At 54.1% G+C, this 17,421-nt stretch overlaps 1 protein-coding gene across 1 annotated transcript in view; it reads left to right on the forward strand.

Moving 5' to 3' along the window:
• Window positions 1-3,889: 3,889 nt before the first annotated feature.
• Window positions 3,890-17,421, forward strand: part of MN1 (MN1 proto-oncogene, transcriptional regulator) — a 30,367-nt gene continuing 16,835 nt past the window's right edge. The window contains exon 1 of the mRNA XM_077307243.1: window positions 3,890-7,887. Coding sequence (XP_077163358.1) covers window positions 4,491-7,887 — 3,397 coding nt within the window. The 5' untranslated portion in view covers window positions 3,890-4,490. The remainder of the gene's footprint in view (window positions 7,888-17,421) is intronic.

Raw genomic sequence — 17,421 nt, forward strand, 5'->3', positions numbered from 1 at the left:
GGGAACAGTTACACATAGTGGTTAGTGCATCAACACAATTACACTGGACTACTTTATGACCATCTGGGCCTGGCCACTTGTTTGTCTTCCATTTTCCCAGTAGTTCAAAGACTACATCTCTTTACATGCATTTGACTCAGTTCAGGCTTCTCACAAGCAGTGGCTCCAGTGGGTGTCCCCGCCCACAGTTTCTACAGCGAGGACAGATGCAAAGAATTTTACTTCTCTGTCCTTTCCCATCCTTTTAAAGTAATCCTTTCTTTGTCATCCAAGTTCCACTTGGCTGCCTTGTTGCTTTCAAGAAATGTTCTTAAGCAATTGGCTCCTCAAATTCTCTCTTTGCTCACTTTACTGTCAGCATACGTTTCTTTTGCCAAAACCTTTTTGTTTACTTCATTGGAGCAGGCCTTCCCCTTTTTAAAGAACACATTTTGCCTTTTCTAGCTTCCTTGACTAGAGTTGTTAACCATGCAGGAATCCTTTTTGACACGGGATGGCTTCCCTGACTTAAGGTATACATTCTGGACTCCAAAAGCACATTCAAGAGTCACATTTTTTTGGTCTACCTCAGATCATGGAATCTATGTCCACTAGAATCTATCATTCTGGACCTCAGTGAAGTTTTAAAGAGTTTCTAGAAGAATAGATTTTTATATCACACTTTTCACTAACCAAAGATGTCTTAAAGTGGCTTACAATTGCCTTCCCTTCCTCTTCCCACAAGACACCCTGTGAAGTAGGTGGGGCTGAGAGAGCTGTGACAGAACTGTTCTCCAAGACTGGCTAGCCCAAGGTCACCCAGCTGGCTGCATGTGGAGGAGTGGAGAATCAAACCTGGCTCTCCAGATTAGAGGCTGCCCTCATAACCACACCAAGCTGGCCCCCTCGTGTCCTGGATGGGTTTAATTTGTACAATTCCCACTGAAGTCTGCTGTCCTTATGCTTCACATTGAGGACAGCTTTTTGTTGCTGGAATTGTGGGCACTTTCCTTTGCTGGGCCACCACAGCCTTCTCATGCTAGGTCCAGGGACCTGTTGAGAACCAAATCCCCAGTTACTACACTGTCCTCCTGAACAATTGCTCAAAGGCCTCTCCGAATTCCCTCCTCCTGAGAGTCCCTTCCTTGGTTTGGTTGGGGTGGGGGGTGGGGCTAGAGCACACTCCCACTTCTACCCCACAGGCCCAGTATTTGTGAGGATTCCTGCCCTGTGATGATGTCTTGGGTCACCCAGCAAGCCCTCAGGCAGAGCAGGGGTGAGCCCCTGTATTCTCACCCTGCAGTCCAGCCCCAAGGCCACATAGTCTCCCTCCAGTGTCTTCACCCAAAGCGATTCTGTGGGGGAGTTCATTCCCCTACTGTTGTCTAGCTTGTCTGATGCACATGAGATACTCTCAGCACAGAATTATATAATAGTGAAGAGTGGTGACCCGAGGCAGATGCCATAGGAGGTGGTCTCCAAAAAGGATAAAATTTACATATCTTGGTTGGAGCCATAATTTACAGATCCCATTCAGCCACTCAGCTACACTTTATAAAGAGTTTAATATAGATATATTTTTATAGAGAGTGTATTGTTACAGTTCTGACCACTGAGGAAGACCCAGTAGGGTCGAAACACGTTTGGTCTTATGTGCTGTTAGTTCTGTAGTTTTTATTCAGTTTTTAATTGTGCACTATAACAAATAACAAGTTTTACATTATTTTATTGTACAGCTCAACTTCTGAGTCCCTGGCTTGTCTGACCCGCCTGGCGCATCCCTGCCCACTGTGGCTGTTGCGTGGATATCTGGGGACTCCAGCTCCCCATTGCATTTCCGAAATGCCCACTTGCTCTCAGTTGTCCTCGAGTGCCATGCACCCGATGTTCCCCCGCCTGGCTTTAGAGGTGGCAAGAACTGACCAGCAGCTCGTTTCCCTCTCCAGGGACCCCTTGTCTGGCTCTGCCAGCTCTTCTGTTCCCTACTGTGGTTCCCAGCCCATTCCCATTAATGTTCCCCCAGGAATTTCCCTCTCCATCCCTTTGTGATGAGTCATCCTGAACTAGATGCTCCCCAGCCCCTGTTGGCTCCCCTCTGGAGTTGTTAGTCATGTTTTGTCTGCGTGTTTGTATCAATCCCCTTTTCTGATTCCTTCATATCCACTTGTGCTTATTTTGTTCCTTTCTGTTCTGACTGTCATGCTGTTTCCTCGTGGAGTAAAAGTTCTGATGTCATCTCCCCCCTCCCCCCGCAATGCCATCCTGTGCTGTTCAAGAGTCCTTCTCGGAGCCACCTGTAAAGCAGGCTGTGTGCCGACTCCCTTGCTTGGACTGAGCATTCCACTGATGCTCATAGCACTGCCTAGTGCAGCTTTGAGTGGGCTGGGCCCCTTCAGACAGCAGGTCAGCCACACAACGTTTGCACGGTCCCTATACCAGCAATTGTCTGCGGCGCACCAGTAAAACAGCAGCACACAAATCACTGCCCCCCAAGAACAGCCTTCCTCTGGAGTGGACCATGGTGCAGTACTTGTGGAGACAACCCCTGGCCTTTCCTCCTCCAGCAGTGTGCTCCAGGAATCCCCACAATGTTCAGTAACCAGGACAGCTCTCTGTCCGTGCCCCACTGCAAACACACGGTGGGCAGAAAGTCAGGGGCCAGGCACAGAGGGCGATTCTCTCGGCTCAGGCCAAGGGCTTTCGCCTGCACCACCATGCCTTCAGCTGCACTGGAGACAGTGTCTACACACGAAATCTCACACCTGGAATAAAATGTGGTTGGTCTTACAGGTGCCCGAGTGCACTCAAAATAGTTCTGCTGCTTCAGACCAACACGGCTACCTTGTGGGTGTTGTGGGTGACAGTGGACTCACACTGGTTTTAACATGATTTAGGGTCAGTGTGGATTGTTGGGCTAGAGACTTGCAATCTTGTGTACATTCCCTTTCTCAGCCCCAATGCTTGAATAAGACTCTTTATTCATCTGTGAAGCTTTCCGACCTGCCGTATGCTCTAATACGGCTCCTTGGAAAACACTCGGGGGGGGGGAGGGCTCTCTGGAGCCCCCCATGCCTCCCCCCCCACAGAGTGCCTCCTGCTGCACCCTTCCCCCATTGGATCTGTGTGGCTGTTAAGAGGCTGCACAGTGCTCCAGAGAGCCCACCGTGGCATCTCCTGGGAACCAGCTGGAAGGAGCGGAGAAGGGCTTGGGAGGCCGTTCTTTCCCAGGCAGGCTGCAGCCCACAGAGCCAGCATGGGGGTGGGGGCTCTAGACAAGGTTCTTCAGCAGTGTGAGAGTAGCAGCCAAAGTTGTGGAAAGTGCTGGGCTGTTTGCTGTTATGCAAAAGCCTGGCCTAGGAAAACTCCTCGCAGCTGTTTCAAATCCAGGTTCCACAAACCGTGATCAACAGGAGCACTGCGCTGCAAATAGAACCATTAAAGTCAATGTCGACAGTTCTGCACAGACAAAGATGCAAGTGCATAAATCTGAAATAGTGACAAAGCTTTTAGGCATGGGAAGTCTGTCTGGCCACACACAGCGGACTCTGGGCATGTCCACAGCAGGCCTCTGGAGAAGGGCTAGAGGTATCTTGCTCCAAGAGGACTTTGGTTGGCTTTGAGAGTTAAGAAACGCGAGTCCAGCTTCGGGCCAGGCGGCGAGCATGTACAGAGCGCGGCACTTGCGCGCCATGTCGTTGGCGTCCGCTAGGGGGCAGCGTGGCTCCGCGGCAGCCGGGCCCAGAGGCTGGGGGCGCTTCCCCGCGTCTCCTTTCGCCGGCAGCCCCGCCTCGGCCAAACGCTCCGGAAGCCGCCTCCGCCAGGACAGTCACCGGTGAAGCCTCGCCATCGGCCGGAGGGGAGGGGAGGGGAGGGGAGGGGAGGGGAGGGGCCGACCGATCGACCGACCGACCGACCGACCCTTCCTCCCGACTCCGGCACGTCTGCGCGCTCCGGAGGACGGAGGGCAGCGCGCGGGCCTTTGCGCAGGAGGAGAAGGAAGCGGCGGCGGCGGCGGCGAGGCGCTCCAGCAGCAGCACCAGCAGCGGCAGCGGCAACTCCGCCCAGCCCGCCCGCTTAAGGCGGCCCCTGGCCGGGCTCGACGGTGTCCCGCCCCGGCGCCCCCTTAACGCGGCGCCCCGCCCCGCCCCGGCCGCTGATTGGCGCGGCGCGCCCGGCTGCCAGCGAGGCCTGAAATGCAAAACTTGTTGCTGCGGCGGCGGCGTCGCTGAAGGCGGGCGGGCGGCCGGGCGAGCGAGCGAGCGAGCGGGAAGAAGGCGGCGGCGGCGTTGGGCGGCCGGGCATGAGGCGGCGCCGGTGAAGCGCGCCTGGCCGGGCGCCCGAGGGGCAGAGGCCAGCGGCTGCCCGAGCGCGCGGTGCCGCGCAAGATGTGAGGCCGCTCCGCTCGTCTGCTCGGCCGCCCGTCCGTCCGTCCGTCCGGTGAGCCCGACAGGCAGCCGCTGCGCTCCCGAGCGGGAGGCGGCGGCGGCGGGACGAGCAGGCGTATCGGCAGCATGTTCGCGCTGGAGCAGTTCGAGGCGCAGAGCGGCGGCGGCGGCGGCGGGGGCAGAGGCGGCGAGCGCGGCGGCTTCGGGCCGGGCTTGGGCGCCCACTTCAAGGCGTCGCCCTTCCACGGCGGCGGCGGCGGCGGCGGCGGGGCGGCGGGCGGCGAGGCGGCGCTGAGCGGCCTGGGCGAGCCGTCCTCGGCGGCCATGCTGGCCATGAACCTGAGCTTGTCCGGAGAGGCCTACGGCTTCCACGGCCGCGGCGGCCACGTCGACCTCCACCAGGCCCAACCCCTGCACGGCTTCTTCGGCAGCAGCCAGCCGTCCCCGCACGCCGCCGCGCACCAGCAGCACCAAGCGCAGCAGCAGCAGCAGCAGCAGCAGCAAGCGCAACCGGCGGCGGCGGCAGCGCACTTCGGCGCCGGCGGCTTCGGGGCCGAGCCGGGCGCCTCCTGCCTCCACGGCAGCCGCCTCCTCAACTTCCCCGGCGGCCAGCAAGCCTTCGCGCCCGACAGCTACGAGCAGCACCTGGCCGACGGACAGGCGGCCGGCGACGGCTTCGGGCCCCAGCGGGCAGGCCCCCTGCAGGACTTCCAGCCGCCGCCGCCGCCGAACCACAACCCCGGCGTGCCGGCCCCCTGCCTCCCTCTGGACCAGTCGCCCAACCGCGCCGCCTCCTTCCACGGTCTGCCCGGGGCCGCCCCTCCGGAGCAGCACGGCCTGGACTCGCAGAGGCGCCTGCCCGGCCAGGGAGCCGCCGGCGCCGCGGAATCCTTGGAGTACAGCTACCCCAGCGGGGACGGCCACTTCGATTTGCCCGTCTTCTCCCCGTCCGAGGCTGGCGACGGGCAGCTGCCCCACTACGCCGCTGGCAGGCAGCAGGTGCCCGCGGGGGGCTTCTCCGGGGGGCCGTCGTCCTTGCCTCGAGCGCCGGCAGCCATGGGCGCCCTGGCCAAGGCACATCAGCAGCAGTCGCCGCCCGCGGTCTTCTTCGAGAGGTTCAGCGGGGGACGCAAGATGCCGGCGAGCATGGAGCCGACCTTGGGGGGCAGGCACCCGCTGATGCAGCACCAGCCTCCGCCGGGCCTCTTGGCCAGGCAGAACTCCTGCCCGCCTGCCCTGCCCAGGCAGCAGCCCTGCCCCGAGGGCAGCGCCCCCAACGCGGCCCTGCAAGACAGCGGCGGGGGCGGCCCCCTTCTTCCCGGCCAGCACGCTCCCTTCGAGTACCCCATCCACCGGCTGGAGAACAGGAGTCTGCACCACCCCTACGGGCCCAACGAGCCGGTGTTCAACGTGACCCACCACCACCACCAAGCACCGCCGCCCCCGGCCAGCCAGCGGTTGCAGCACTTCGACGCGCCCCCCTACATGAACGTGGCCAAGAGGCCTCGCTTCGACTCGTGGAGCGGCGGAAGCGGAAGCCTGGACAGCCACCTCTCGCCCTCCGCTGCGGCCTACTCGGGCCTGCCCGGAGACTTCACGCCGCCGGGCCCCGACGGCTTCCCTCCGCCGGGGCCTCCACTCCAGCCTCCGGCCGGCGCCGACCACCAAGCGGCCTTGCAGCAGCAGCAACAGCAGCGCCAGAACGCCGCCCTCATGATGAAGCAGCTGGCGGCCTCGCGCAACCCGCCGCCGCCGCGCCTCCGCCCGCCCAGCCTCCAGCAGCTGGGTCACCACCCCGGGCACCACCACGCAGAGCCGGCCTTCGAGGCGCAGGAGGGCGCCTGGTTTCCAGCGCCGCACCCCTCGGGGGCGGCTGCAGGGGCCGGGCCCGGGGACCTTCTCTTTCGGCCGGGGGTGAGCGGCATGGCCGGCCTGCAAGACCCGCCGCCGCTCCGCATGGCCCCTGGGGGCGAAGGACACGTGCCCTCCCCCGGCGGCCTGCACGGCCAGTTCGGCCTCAGCCCACCGTCGGAACGCAGGCCAGGCCCGGACTTCGCAGCTCAGCAGGGCTTCCCCTTCGGCGCGTCCAGCCGCCAGGCCACCCCGCATAGCGCCTCGCCCGGCTCCTACGGCCCTCCGACGGACTTCCAGGCCGCCGTCGGTCCCCCGCCGCCGGCCCGGCCTCCTCCGCCCAGCAGCAAGCTGGGCGCTCTCTCGCTCGGCTCCTTCCCCAAGGCGGGCGCCGTCGGGGGGCCGCCCGGGGCCGGCAGCGGAGGAGCGGGCGCCAAGGAGAGTAGCGGGCTCTTCGGCCAGAGCTGCCTGGCCGCGCTCTCCACCGCTTGCCAGAACATGATCGCCAGCCTGGGCGCCCCCAACCTCAACGTCACCTTCGGCAAGAAGGGCGCCGCCGCCGGGACGGCGGGCGCCAGCGGAGCGACCGCCGGGGAGGGTGCCAAGAGGAGCAAGCTCAGCCCGGCCGAGTCCTTCGAGGCCGGCAACCTCGGACCCGGTCCCCAGGCCGCGCCGGCCCCACCACCGCCGGCCGAGAGCGGCTTATCCCCCAACTACTCCCCGGGACCGGGACCGGACGCCAAGGCGGGGGGCGGCCGGGGCAGGGGCCGTCGGAAACGGGACAGCGGCCACGTCAGTCCGGGCAGCGGCGGCGGCGGAGGCGCGGGCTTCTTCGACAAGTTCGGCCCGCCGGCCGGGGCGGAGAGCGGCAGCCCGGGGCAACCGGGGGAGCGAGCCGGCCCTGGCGGCGGCGGCGCCCCTCCGCACCTCCTTGAGCCGCATAAGGCGCTGAGCTCGCCGCCGGCCGCCCCCGCCTGGGCCAAGGGCGGCGCCACAGACCTCCTGCTGCCCCCGGCGGCTCCCGAGCAGCCCGACCTCCTGCCGGCGCTCGAGAAGGCCGATTCCTGCTCTCCCCGCGGCGACTTCCCGGACGAGGCGGCCCACGAGGACGAGGTGTCCTCCAGCTCCGACAACCCGCTGCCCAAAGGCCCCGGCCGCAGCCCGCTGCAGGCCCGGCCCGGCGACCACGTGCTGCTCAACGGACCGAAGGGCGCCCTGGCGCAGCTCGGCTTACATGGCGGCGCCGGGGGCGGCGGCGGCAGCAGCGCCTCTACCTCCAGCCCTGACAGCTACGGCGGCGGGACCCCGGCCAGCACCGGCGGAGCCCCGGGGCAGGACGAGATCCACCCGCTGGAGATCCTCCAGGCGCAGATCCAGCTCCAGCGCCAGCAGTTCAGCATCTCCGAAGACCAGCCGCTGGGCCTCAAGAGCGCCAAGAAGCCCCCCGACGGCGGCGGCGGCCACCAGAACGGGGACAGCGGCGAACTGAGCAGCTGCTGCGCGGCGGAGGGCGGCAAGGCCTCAATGAGCACCATCGACTTGGACTCGCTCATGGCCGAGCACTCCGCCTCTTGGTACCTGCCCGGCGACAAGGCCCTCCTGGAGGGGCCCGAGGAGGACAAAGCCCTGGCGCCCTGGGAGAAGGCCAAGCCGCCCCACCCCAGCAAAGAAGGTAGCCTGCCCTCCCTCCTTCCCGCTTGGCCTGGGTCCTGCATGCTGCACCCTCCCTTGGGGCTGTGGGGAAGGGGAAGGGGGCTGCATGCCAAGGGTGCTTGGGACTCCAAGCCCAGCAGCTAGGGCCAGAAGGGGGGCAGGGAGAAGGATGGTCAGGGGGCCAAAAGCCATGGCTCGTCCCACTTTGGCTCATCTGGGGTCTCTTGGGAAGGAACAGTCTGGGGAAGGTCTGGCCTGGGAGCCTGCTTTCCAGCGTCCAGGGTTTGGTTCTGGCTAGAGGGGGTTAGGGGACAGTGGGGCGGAGCTGGGGGTTTGTGTCACCTGTGATTGTGGGGGTGGAAGGTGAGAAGGGAAACCAAGGCACATTTCCAAGCTGGTCGGCCAGGGCTTCTAAAGAGGGGTGTGTGTGTGGGGGGGCTTGATATCTTCCTCCCCCAGTGTGTTTTCTTACAAATTCTTGAGCAGAGGAAAAAGTCTTTCCTTTGTGCAACTTGTCCTGAAAAAATGGGTCTGATATTTGAGCCCGGCGGAACTGTGACTGCCGTAGGGCTGGGTGTAGGGTCCCCCCCTGAGGAACTTCAGACCTCCTGGTCAAGTAAGGCCTTCTCAAAATCCCTTCTTCTTTCCATGCAGCTGGCCAAGCAACAGTCAATACAGGGGGGGGGGTCAGCAGGATGAGTTTGGGGGGGAGTGTTGCACCCCCTCGGCCTGTGGCTTTGGGGGCTACTTTAAAATCTCTGGCCTTTGTTGGGCATGGAGACTGCCTCTTTGTTCCAAGGCCACACCAGGGAAGGAGCTTGGCTTTCGGAGCTGCGGGGAGTGACCACTCCACAGGTCCTGAGGGAGGGAGGGAGAAGGCATTTGGCGTTCTCCAGGCTCCCAAGCTCCTGGCTGGCAGGGGGTGTCTGCCTTTCCCAGTTTGAAATGGAGTTCCACATGCCATCCTTTCTGGTTCCTTCCTTCATTGTTTCCTGTACTGCACATCTCGATCTGGCTGGATCAATAGCTAGTTAGCACAAATCACGGCTCCTGTCACTTCTGCCTTGCCAGCCGCGCATGGATGCAGGCTCGCATGTAAGTACAATCAGAGTGGGAAGGAGAGAAATAAGGGGCCACCTTCACTGGTTAGGTGCCGGCGTTTTGCTCCTCTCAGTGGCGCTTGAGTGCCTAGGAACCTGATAAGTTGGCCAGTACTCAGCTCAGAGTTAGGCCAGCTTAATCCCCTTGATTTCCGCAGCATTATTTCCCCTCTTTCAAAAATGGTGTCGGTGGGGGGTCACACTGTGGGGACTGGATCTGAGTTCTGCAGCACAATCCGAAGGATACTTTCCTGGGAGTAAACCCCATTGGTGTAGGGCTCTGAGCAAAGCTGCTTAGGATGGCTTTCTCGAGTCAAGGCTTGTTTCCAGGAGGCTGAAGGAAGGTTTCCTCTCTTACTTTCTTAGTAGAAAAATGGCCATTCTAAGTCCTCATCATTGAAGGTTTAGAAGGAAATGGGAGGTGCTGATCTAGCCTTACAAATGCCAAAAGTGAAAACCAGGAGGGTTCACACAAATGTTTTCCTTTGGAAAAGGGGCTAGAGATAAGTAGAGAACTTTTCTAGCTGTTGTATTGAGGAGGGATCTCTGCCAACAAGTCATTGTTAGAAGGGACTGTGTTGTGCTTTGCAGGAGTGGGAGAGACATCACATGCATCTCCACCCCCCCCCTGCCCCTTATTGCTTGATCTGTGATGTAATAAATACTTTTTCTATTAGCAGATTCTTTACAAAATTACTAGGTACAAAGAAATGAGTACTGTGACCTGGACATCATATTGAAAAAGGGAGAGCATCTTGAATTGTTCCTGATGCAAGAAAGGCCCGCCTGGCTCCCTCCGTCTTTTGGGAGTGACTTTTTATTTATATTTGCTTTTATGGACCGCCACTCCTGGACCCTGCTGGCTTGTGGTGGCTAAATCATAAAAACCCACATAAAATACAAAATACAAATACTGGCCACAAATTCCAATCTCTATCCCCCCCCCCCGCTCTCCGTCCATGCCCCCTGCTGCTGCCGCAGAGCATTCATAGAATTCGGAGCTTGGCTTCTGCTCAATCTGGAGGCCTTTTGGGGGGAGGATTTTGGAGGCAGGCATTCTCTTTTGGGTGAGGGCCTAGGTGCAGGTTGACCGTCTGGGTAGGATCCTGTATTGTTCTCTCCGCCCATTCAAACTGAGGCCTTAAAGAAAGGATGCCAATCCAGCTCCAGAATTCTTTTCAGCTATTTTAATTTTAATTTTTAATTTTAATTTTAAATTAGAACACTGGATATCTACATGAGTACATTGTATTAAATATCCTTACTGAGTTTTGCGTTTATGAATTACGAATGTAGTAAAAGAGCTCTCATTTTTTAAAATACTGGTTTAAACTGGAAGGCACCCCCCCTCCCCAAATAAAAAGATGCCTCCCAGCTCTTGTTCTTGGAGGAGAATATTTCCATAGTGCTGACAAGTGGAGAGGGGCAGCTGCCAAGTGCCAAGCTACTACAGAGTGGCTCTTGTTGGCATTTTTGGCTAGGAAAAGTCTTCCTTTCTTTTTGGAAGGAGCCCCTTAGTAGGGGAAGGCAAAAGGGCTTGCAGAGGCCACTGGGGTTCCACTCTAGGCTTTTCCTCCGTGGTGGAGCACAGCGGGAAAGGTCACCAAGGGCCCCTTTGGAATTTGCTGCCGGGCACAATGGCACGGGCTGGTGCTCTTCTTCGGTGGCCATGTTGGTCTTGTGCGAAATGCCTGTGCACAGGAAGTCACTCTGAAGAATGCTTAAAAGTGGGTAACTGACTTGCGACCTGACCTTTGGGAGGAAAGCCTCAACATTCTGTTTCACTGAAATGAAGCAAGTGCCCCCCGTGCCTCTCCTTTGCAGCTGGCATGTCTCAGAAGGGGGGGGAGCTTCTTCTTGGCATCTCAGTTGAGTGTTTAAAGGATGATCTGCAGTGGTAGGATCGTAGGGCCTGAAACGGCTTTGGTGGCTGGCAGGCAACAATTAGGTGCGGTTTTCCTCTGTGGTGGCTACAGAGTTTTCACTTGCAGGATGCTTAGCTGCTGTTTGGCTTGGCAGCCGTGGGGCGGTGTTTATAAATTTGTCATTGAATCATAGGGCAAAGGCCATGTTAGAGGAAGAACCCATCTAACCGGGAACAATTCTTTGTGGATGCGGGTGGAGGCCCAACCTCTTAGTCCCTGTCTCAGCTTTCTCTTGTTTGCCCAATCCCTTTGTTTTTAAACACCTGACTTGGAAATTCCTTGCAGAAATTCCAGACCCCTGAAGAGCTGCATTTATAGGTTTATGGCCCACAAAGGACTCTCGGAAGATGTGCCGTAATTCTTGAAGCTGTCTTGTTTGCTTGGATGGCGTGCTTAAAAATCTGTGAAGAATCTACACAACTTCAACAAAGCAGTGTTGTTTGCCAAAATGTTGCAAAGTATAATCTGATGTGCACTTTGAATAATTGATCTGGGTTAGCGGTCTGAGTTAGGAGCACAGAGCCCTCCCTGGCCCAGGTACAAGCAGTATCTCCTGTGCTCTGGTTCGGATCCCCACTCAAAGAAAGCAAAATTTGCTGTGAGAAAGTGTGGCTTTATTTGACTGGCAGAAGGCCAGGTGACCTTCAGGCCCCCTGAAGGGAAATATTGTTCTTCTTCAGCGGCGACTTCCTTGGTTCGCTGTCCCTGCTCTTTTTCTGCAAGTCTCAGGCAAAAGTTTTTATAAGGGCGGTAGCAAAAAATGTTATGTGCTTAAAATCTTTCCTCATTTAAATTGTCCTGTTTTCCTGTCTCTTAAGCCTGTGTTGAATGGCAACAAGGCTGATAACTGTTGGGGAGGGGGGGGGGCTGAGTGCAACTCAAAAATGGGTCTAGTTTTCTGCCACGTTTCCTTGGGAGGGGGGTTGGGTGTTTGCAGGATGACTGATTTGCATATCAGACGGGGCCAAAATGGAACATTTCATTTCTCCTGTGGACCTGTTGTGTGGCCGTAAATGTTCTTGGGGCAGTTGGCTTGTTTGGACTCCAGGGCTGGAAATGGCCCTCCTTTGAGCAGCGGGACCATTGGGCTGTCCCGCCCCTCTCCCTGGGAGTAGCACTCCTCCTGTCTGGTTTGTGAAAGCATCTACTAGCCTGCTTGATAAATTGGTATTGGTGTTTTGTTTTTAAAAAAACAGCTGTGCAACTTAGGTTTCATTTTAAGGTGCCTTGTTTGTGGTGGTTCATGAAGCAATAAATAAAAGAATGGTCTAATTGGAAATAGCTTGAAGTTCCGAGAGCACCCCCCCCCTGCCCCGTGCCAGACCAAATGTCTGTCTTGATTCTATGCGGGCCATAGGGCTGTTTGAATGGAGGCATTAATGGGCTGCCTAAATTTGTATGCACGCATGCTGAAATGCTGGACAAGCTGGAATCTGGTGACAGCAATGTTTGCATGTCTGCGCCTCCTGCATGAAGTTTCACAAAAGGAGAATGCTGCATGTGGCCATGACTGTGCTCCCCCGTCTGAGGAAGGGTAATGCTTCAAGAGGCAGAGTGTTGTCTTCCTTGTGGCATAAACTGGTGCCTGCCGTGGGTCATGAAACCCTGTGCTTTGCTTTTGTGGCCAGGGCTGGCCCTTTCACTCAAGTGAAAAGGATCTCTGGTGGGTTATTTAAATGTTTTAATGGTTTAAGACAACAAAGGCTTTTTCTTAGGTTCTGCTTTGATTCGTGATGGACTTGAGAGCCCTTGGATGGTAGGTGAGAAGGGTTTGTGTAGACTAGGTCCACTCCGGGATTGGCACAGGTGGCCAGAAGGCCTCCTGACTTGCCGAATCTTGGCGTGGCTAGGTGGGGATCCCTCTAAGGTTATGGGGGGCTGCTTGAGTGGTGTGTTTTCTGGTGGAGGGGGAGGGCTTCTAGAGCTGGTGTCAGTAAGTAATAAAATATCTTTGGGAGTTTTCTACTCTAGTCTAAGAGGAGCAGCTGGAACTGGGGTTTGGGTTTCTGCCGCCACAAAGTGGCTCCTGTGTTTCTTGAGCTTGGCTTTTGAGGCGTACCAGTCCAATGTCTTTCGAAGGGAAGTCAATCTAGAGATTGTGCCAGTGATCATCAGAGTCCTCTGAAATCTTAGGCTATGTGGACTTCTTGCTATCTGGAGTGACAATCATTAATTTTAACAATCAGTTTTTTTGTTGGTTTTTTTTACTGCATGTATCCTAAATTGGGGGGGGAGGAAGAAAGAAATTAGCCAATTGCCTCTAATCATATGCTCTTCTGCTTTCAAAAGATAAGTGAAATTTAGTTCTGAGCTTTGTCATTTATTGTGAATTTTACATTTTATATGGTACCAAGTTATGTGGACCTCGCCATTTACAATGCATTTAGGAATGACATGGTAGGTGAGTGTTTTACGGGGTTGTAAAAATTAATGCACAGCGTTTGGGGCTGGAAAAGAGTGCGGTCCCCCTCCCCATTTAAAGACCAACTACAAGGATTTGTATGCATGGCACATCCTTTCCACTTGTTTTTGGTGTAGGACTTACTTAGGGGCTCGTAGGCATAAGAGATTTATAGATAAATATATAGATAAATTTTGTTGTATTGTGGTTTGTTGATAGGACCTAGACTAAGAATGTGTAGAAGAAATTAGTTTATATGGAGTCTGTTCCATATGGTTTGTACCATTCTCCCCCCTCCCAATAATTGTAGTTATTGTTTTTGTGGGTTAGATGAATGTTATTTTGGCCTTGTGTAGTGGAAGAACCAGTTACTTTCATTCATATTGAGAGGAACTTAATAGCCGAGGCGATGAGATAATCGACAGGTGAGTAAAAGTTTGCTCGATGACTGGCAAACCCTGTCTCCCTAATCCTAAACTCACCTATTTTCAGTAGGACATGCCCTCAAGGAAGCGTGAGGAGGACTGTAGGTTTAACAGGGCCAAGCTGACATCCTTGTAATCAGAGCTCCTTGAAGAACCCTGCCGGGGCTTGTATGGTTTGTGTGAAGGACTTGGTTATGCCTTCTAACAGCACTAATTGGGCCCTAGCAGCAGAAATTCTGTCTGCAAAGTTTTTTAAAGGCTGCCTTAAAAAGGGCAACATCTAGATGTGTTCTGAAAGTTTTTCTGGATCAGAGTGGAAAACAGGTCATGTTTTAAGCGTCATGTCAATAATTCTTTTTTTGTTCCTTAAATAGCAGTCGTATCCTTATATATAATTCAATATCATGGTAAAGGTTTTAACCAGAGATGCTAAAGATATTGCCTTGAGTTTGTCTTATTGTGAATTGGATGAAAAAGCCAGAGGAGCCACTTGATTTAACTGTGCTTTTAAAATTGCCTTTGCTGTGTAATTACAAGCAGTTGGGTGCTTTTTGAAGCCCGGGTGAAAGCATCCAGAGCCTGCCAGTGGGACAGGTTCTCGCTTAATCAGAACCGCCAGTTTTTTTGTGTTGTTCCCTGGCATTTGCACATGATGTTTGCGACACTTGAGTTTCAGTATTGTGTACAGGCTGCCTGAGAAGTTAGAGGGCCGCGAATCAGTGCGAAATCTGATCTTTTGGTCGGAAGGAAATAAAACTTTGATAAGTCTCTTCTGCCAGGCATTTGATTGAGGCTGGGCTGAGACTGGGATAATAAGATCGCCCCCCCTTCTTTTTCATCCTAGGCAATTATCGCTGGAGGTCAGCGTTTGGGCATTAAAACTGGGAACGGGGTTCGATGAAGTGGGGTAACTGTTTGCCACATTAAGTTGCTGTGATTGTATTGTAAGTTGTTTTTAAGTGTATTGTAGGGGATTTTAAAAATGTTTTAATGTAAACCACCATGAGCTGGCCTGGCCAAGAGTGGCGATATGGTAATCAAATAACAAATTAAAATAAAAAAAATTGGGGGCCTTAAGAAAGAACTTAATCTGCGACTGGTGATATAGTTATTTGACAGGAATTTTAAATAAGATTTTTAATTGCCAATAGAGAGAGTTCCGTAAGAGAAATCAGTCTGTAACCTTAAGAAAGACTTTGTATGTAACCTGCTTGGTCTTTCATTCCCCAAAGCAAACTGGGAGGGAAATGCACTTTCGTGTTGAAAGGGATTGCTACCGTTTAGCATTTACACCTAAATGGGCCCTTTTTTTGCAGTCTGTTCAGTTAAAAGTTGTGTGAATCTATTGAAAGGCATTTGATCTGCAATTACAGGAATTACTTTTTTATTTTATTTATTTATTTATTTAGATTTATTGTATTTAGATTCTAACCTAAAGCGGTGTGTGTGTGTGTGTCTGTGTGTGCATTTTGGCTTTGGCAGTCTCCCTTCCCCCGCTCCAGTTGTGGAAAGGAAAGACTGTCGCCTTCTTCCAGCTGCAGAGGAGAGCCCTGGTGGCAAAGGGCCTTTCTCGCCTGCCGCCTGGCCCTCCTTGCTGTTTGGCATGTATTCCATGGCTGTTGTATGAGTTCGCTCTCTTTGCTCCCTGGTAGGACCTCTGTGAGAAGGCAGGACCTCTGCAGGTTTGCTTGCTACAGTGTGGAAAATATCCTTTATTATTATTATTACTATATATTAAACTTCTATCCCACCCTCTCAGCATAGCTCAAGATAGGCTAAAATTAACAGTAATTTAAAAACCAACAAGACATCAACATTAACAGTATCAAACAAAATAAAAATATAAGTAACAAATTAGCAGCCTCCGGCTATGGGAAACTAACTCTGCGAAGCGTCCTCAGTCATGCAAGTTTCTGACCTGCCTGGCTGACAATTTCATTTATCAAATGGTAGATGAACCCACAAGAGGTTCAGCCATACTGGACTTAATACTGACCAACAGGCAAGAGTTGGTGGATGAGGTGAAGGAGGTGGGGACCCTAGGGGGAAGTGACCATGTCCTCATAGAATTCCTTTTGAGATGGGGAGCCAAGGAAGCTTGTAGCCAGACGCGGATGTTGGATTTTCGTAGGGCAAACTTTAATAAACTCAGAGACATGATGAGTGTCATACCATGCATGGGAATGCTGGAAGGGAAGGGAGCATGTGAAGGGTGGGCGCTACTCAAACAAGAGCTATTGCATGCTCAATCAATGACTATTCCAGAAATACGTAAACACTGCAGGAGCTCTAAGAAGCCTATTTGGATGAACAGAGAACTTCAAGAGGAACTAAGAAAGAAAAGGAAAATGTTCAGGAAATGGAAGGAAGGACAGAGCTCTAAAGAAGAGTACCTACAGGTTACTAGGCACTGTAGATCAATCATCAGAAAGGCCAAAGCTGAGAGTGAGCTAAGATTGGCCAGAGAAGCCCATTGTAACAAGAAAAGATTTTTCAGTTATGTGAGGAGCAAATGTAAAGTCAAGGAGGCAATAGGCCCACTGTTGGGTGCAGATGGACAAACTCTAACGAAAGATGCAGAGAAAGCAGAAAGGCTTGGTGCCTATTTTACATCAGTTTTTTCCCACAGGTCAAAGTGTTTAGGCACATCTAGAGATGGCTGTAGCCAAAGGATAGTGTCTGGGTGGCAGGTTAACATGGATAGAGAGGTTGTCGAGAGGCATTTAGCTGCACTGGATGAGTTCAAATCCCCTGGTCCAGATGAAATGCACCCGAGAGTACTCAAAGAACTTTCCAGAGAACTTGCACAGCCCTCGTCCATCATCTTCAGAACCTCTTTAAGGACTGGAGATGTCCCGGAGGACTGGAAAAGAGCAAACGTTATTCCGATCTTCAAAAAAGGGAGGAAGGATGACCCAGGAAACTACAGACCAGTGAGTCTGACTTCTGTTGTGGGGAAGATAATGGAGCAGATATTAAAGGGAGCGATCTGCAAACATCTGGAGGACAATTTGGTGATCCAAGGAAGTCAGCATGGATTTGTCTCCAACAGGTCCTGCCAGACCAACCTAGTTTCTTTTTTTGACCAAGTAACAGGTTTGCTGGATTGGGGAAATTCGGTTGATGTCATTTACTTGGATTTTAGTAAAGCTTTTGACAAGGTTCCCCATGATGTTCTGATGGATAAGTTGAAGGACTGCAATCTGGATTTTCAGATCGTTAGGTGGATAGGGAATTGGTTAGAGAACCGCACTCAAAGAGTTGTTGTCAATGGTGTTTCATCAGACTGGAGAGAGGTGAGTAGCGAGGTACCTCAGGGCTCGGTGCTCGGCCCGGTACTTTTTAACATATTTATTAATGATCTAGATGAGGGGGTGGAGGGACTACTCATCAAGTTTGCAGATGACACCAAATTGGGAGGACTGGCAAATACTCCGGAAGATAGAGACAGAGTTCAACGAGATCTGAACACAATGGAAAAATGGGCAAATGAGAACAAGATGCAATTTAATAAAGATAAATGTAAAGTTCTGCATCTGGGTCAGAAAAATGAAAAGCATGCCTACTGGATGGGGGATACGCTTCTAGGTAACACTGTGTGTGAACGAGACCTTGGGGTACTTGTGGATTGTAAACTAAACATGAGCAGGCAGTGTGATGCAGCGGTAAAAAAGGCAAAGGCTATTTTGGGCTGTATCAACA

Source organism: Paroedura picta, chromosome 13, assembly GCF_049243985.1.
Source record: "Paroedura picta isolate Pp20150507F chromosome 13, Ppicta_v3.0, whole genome shotgun sequence".
In the NCBI taxonomy this organism is placed as follows: Eukaryota; Metazoa; Chordata; class Lepidosauria; order Squamata; family Gekkonidae; genus Paroedura; species Paroedura picta.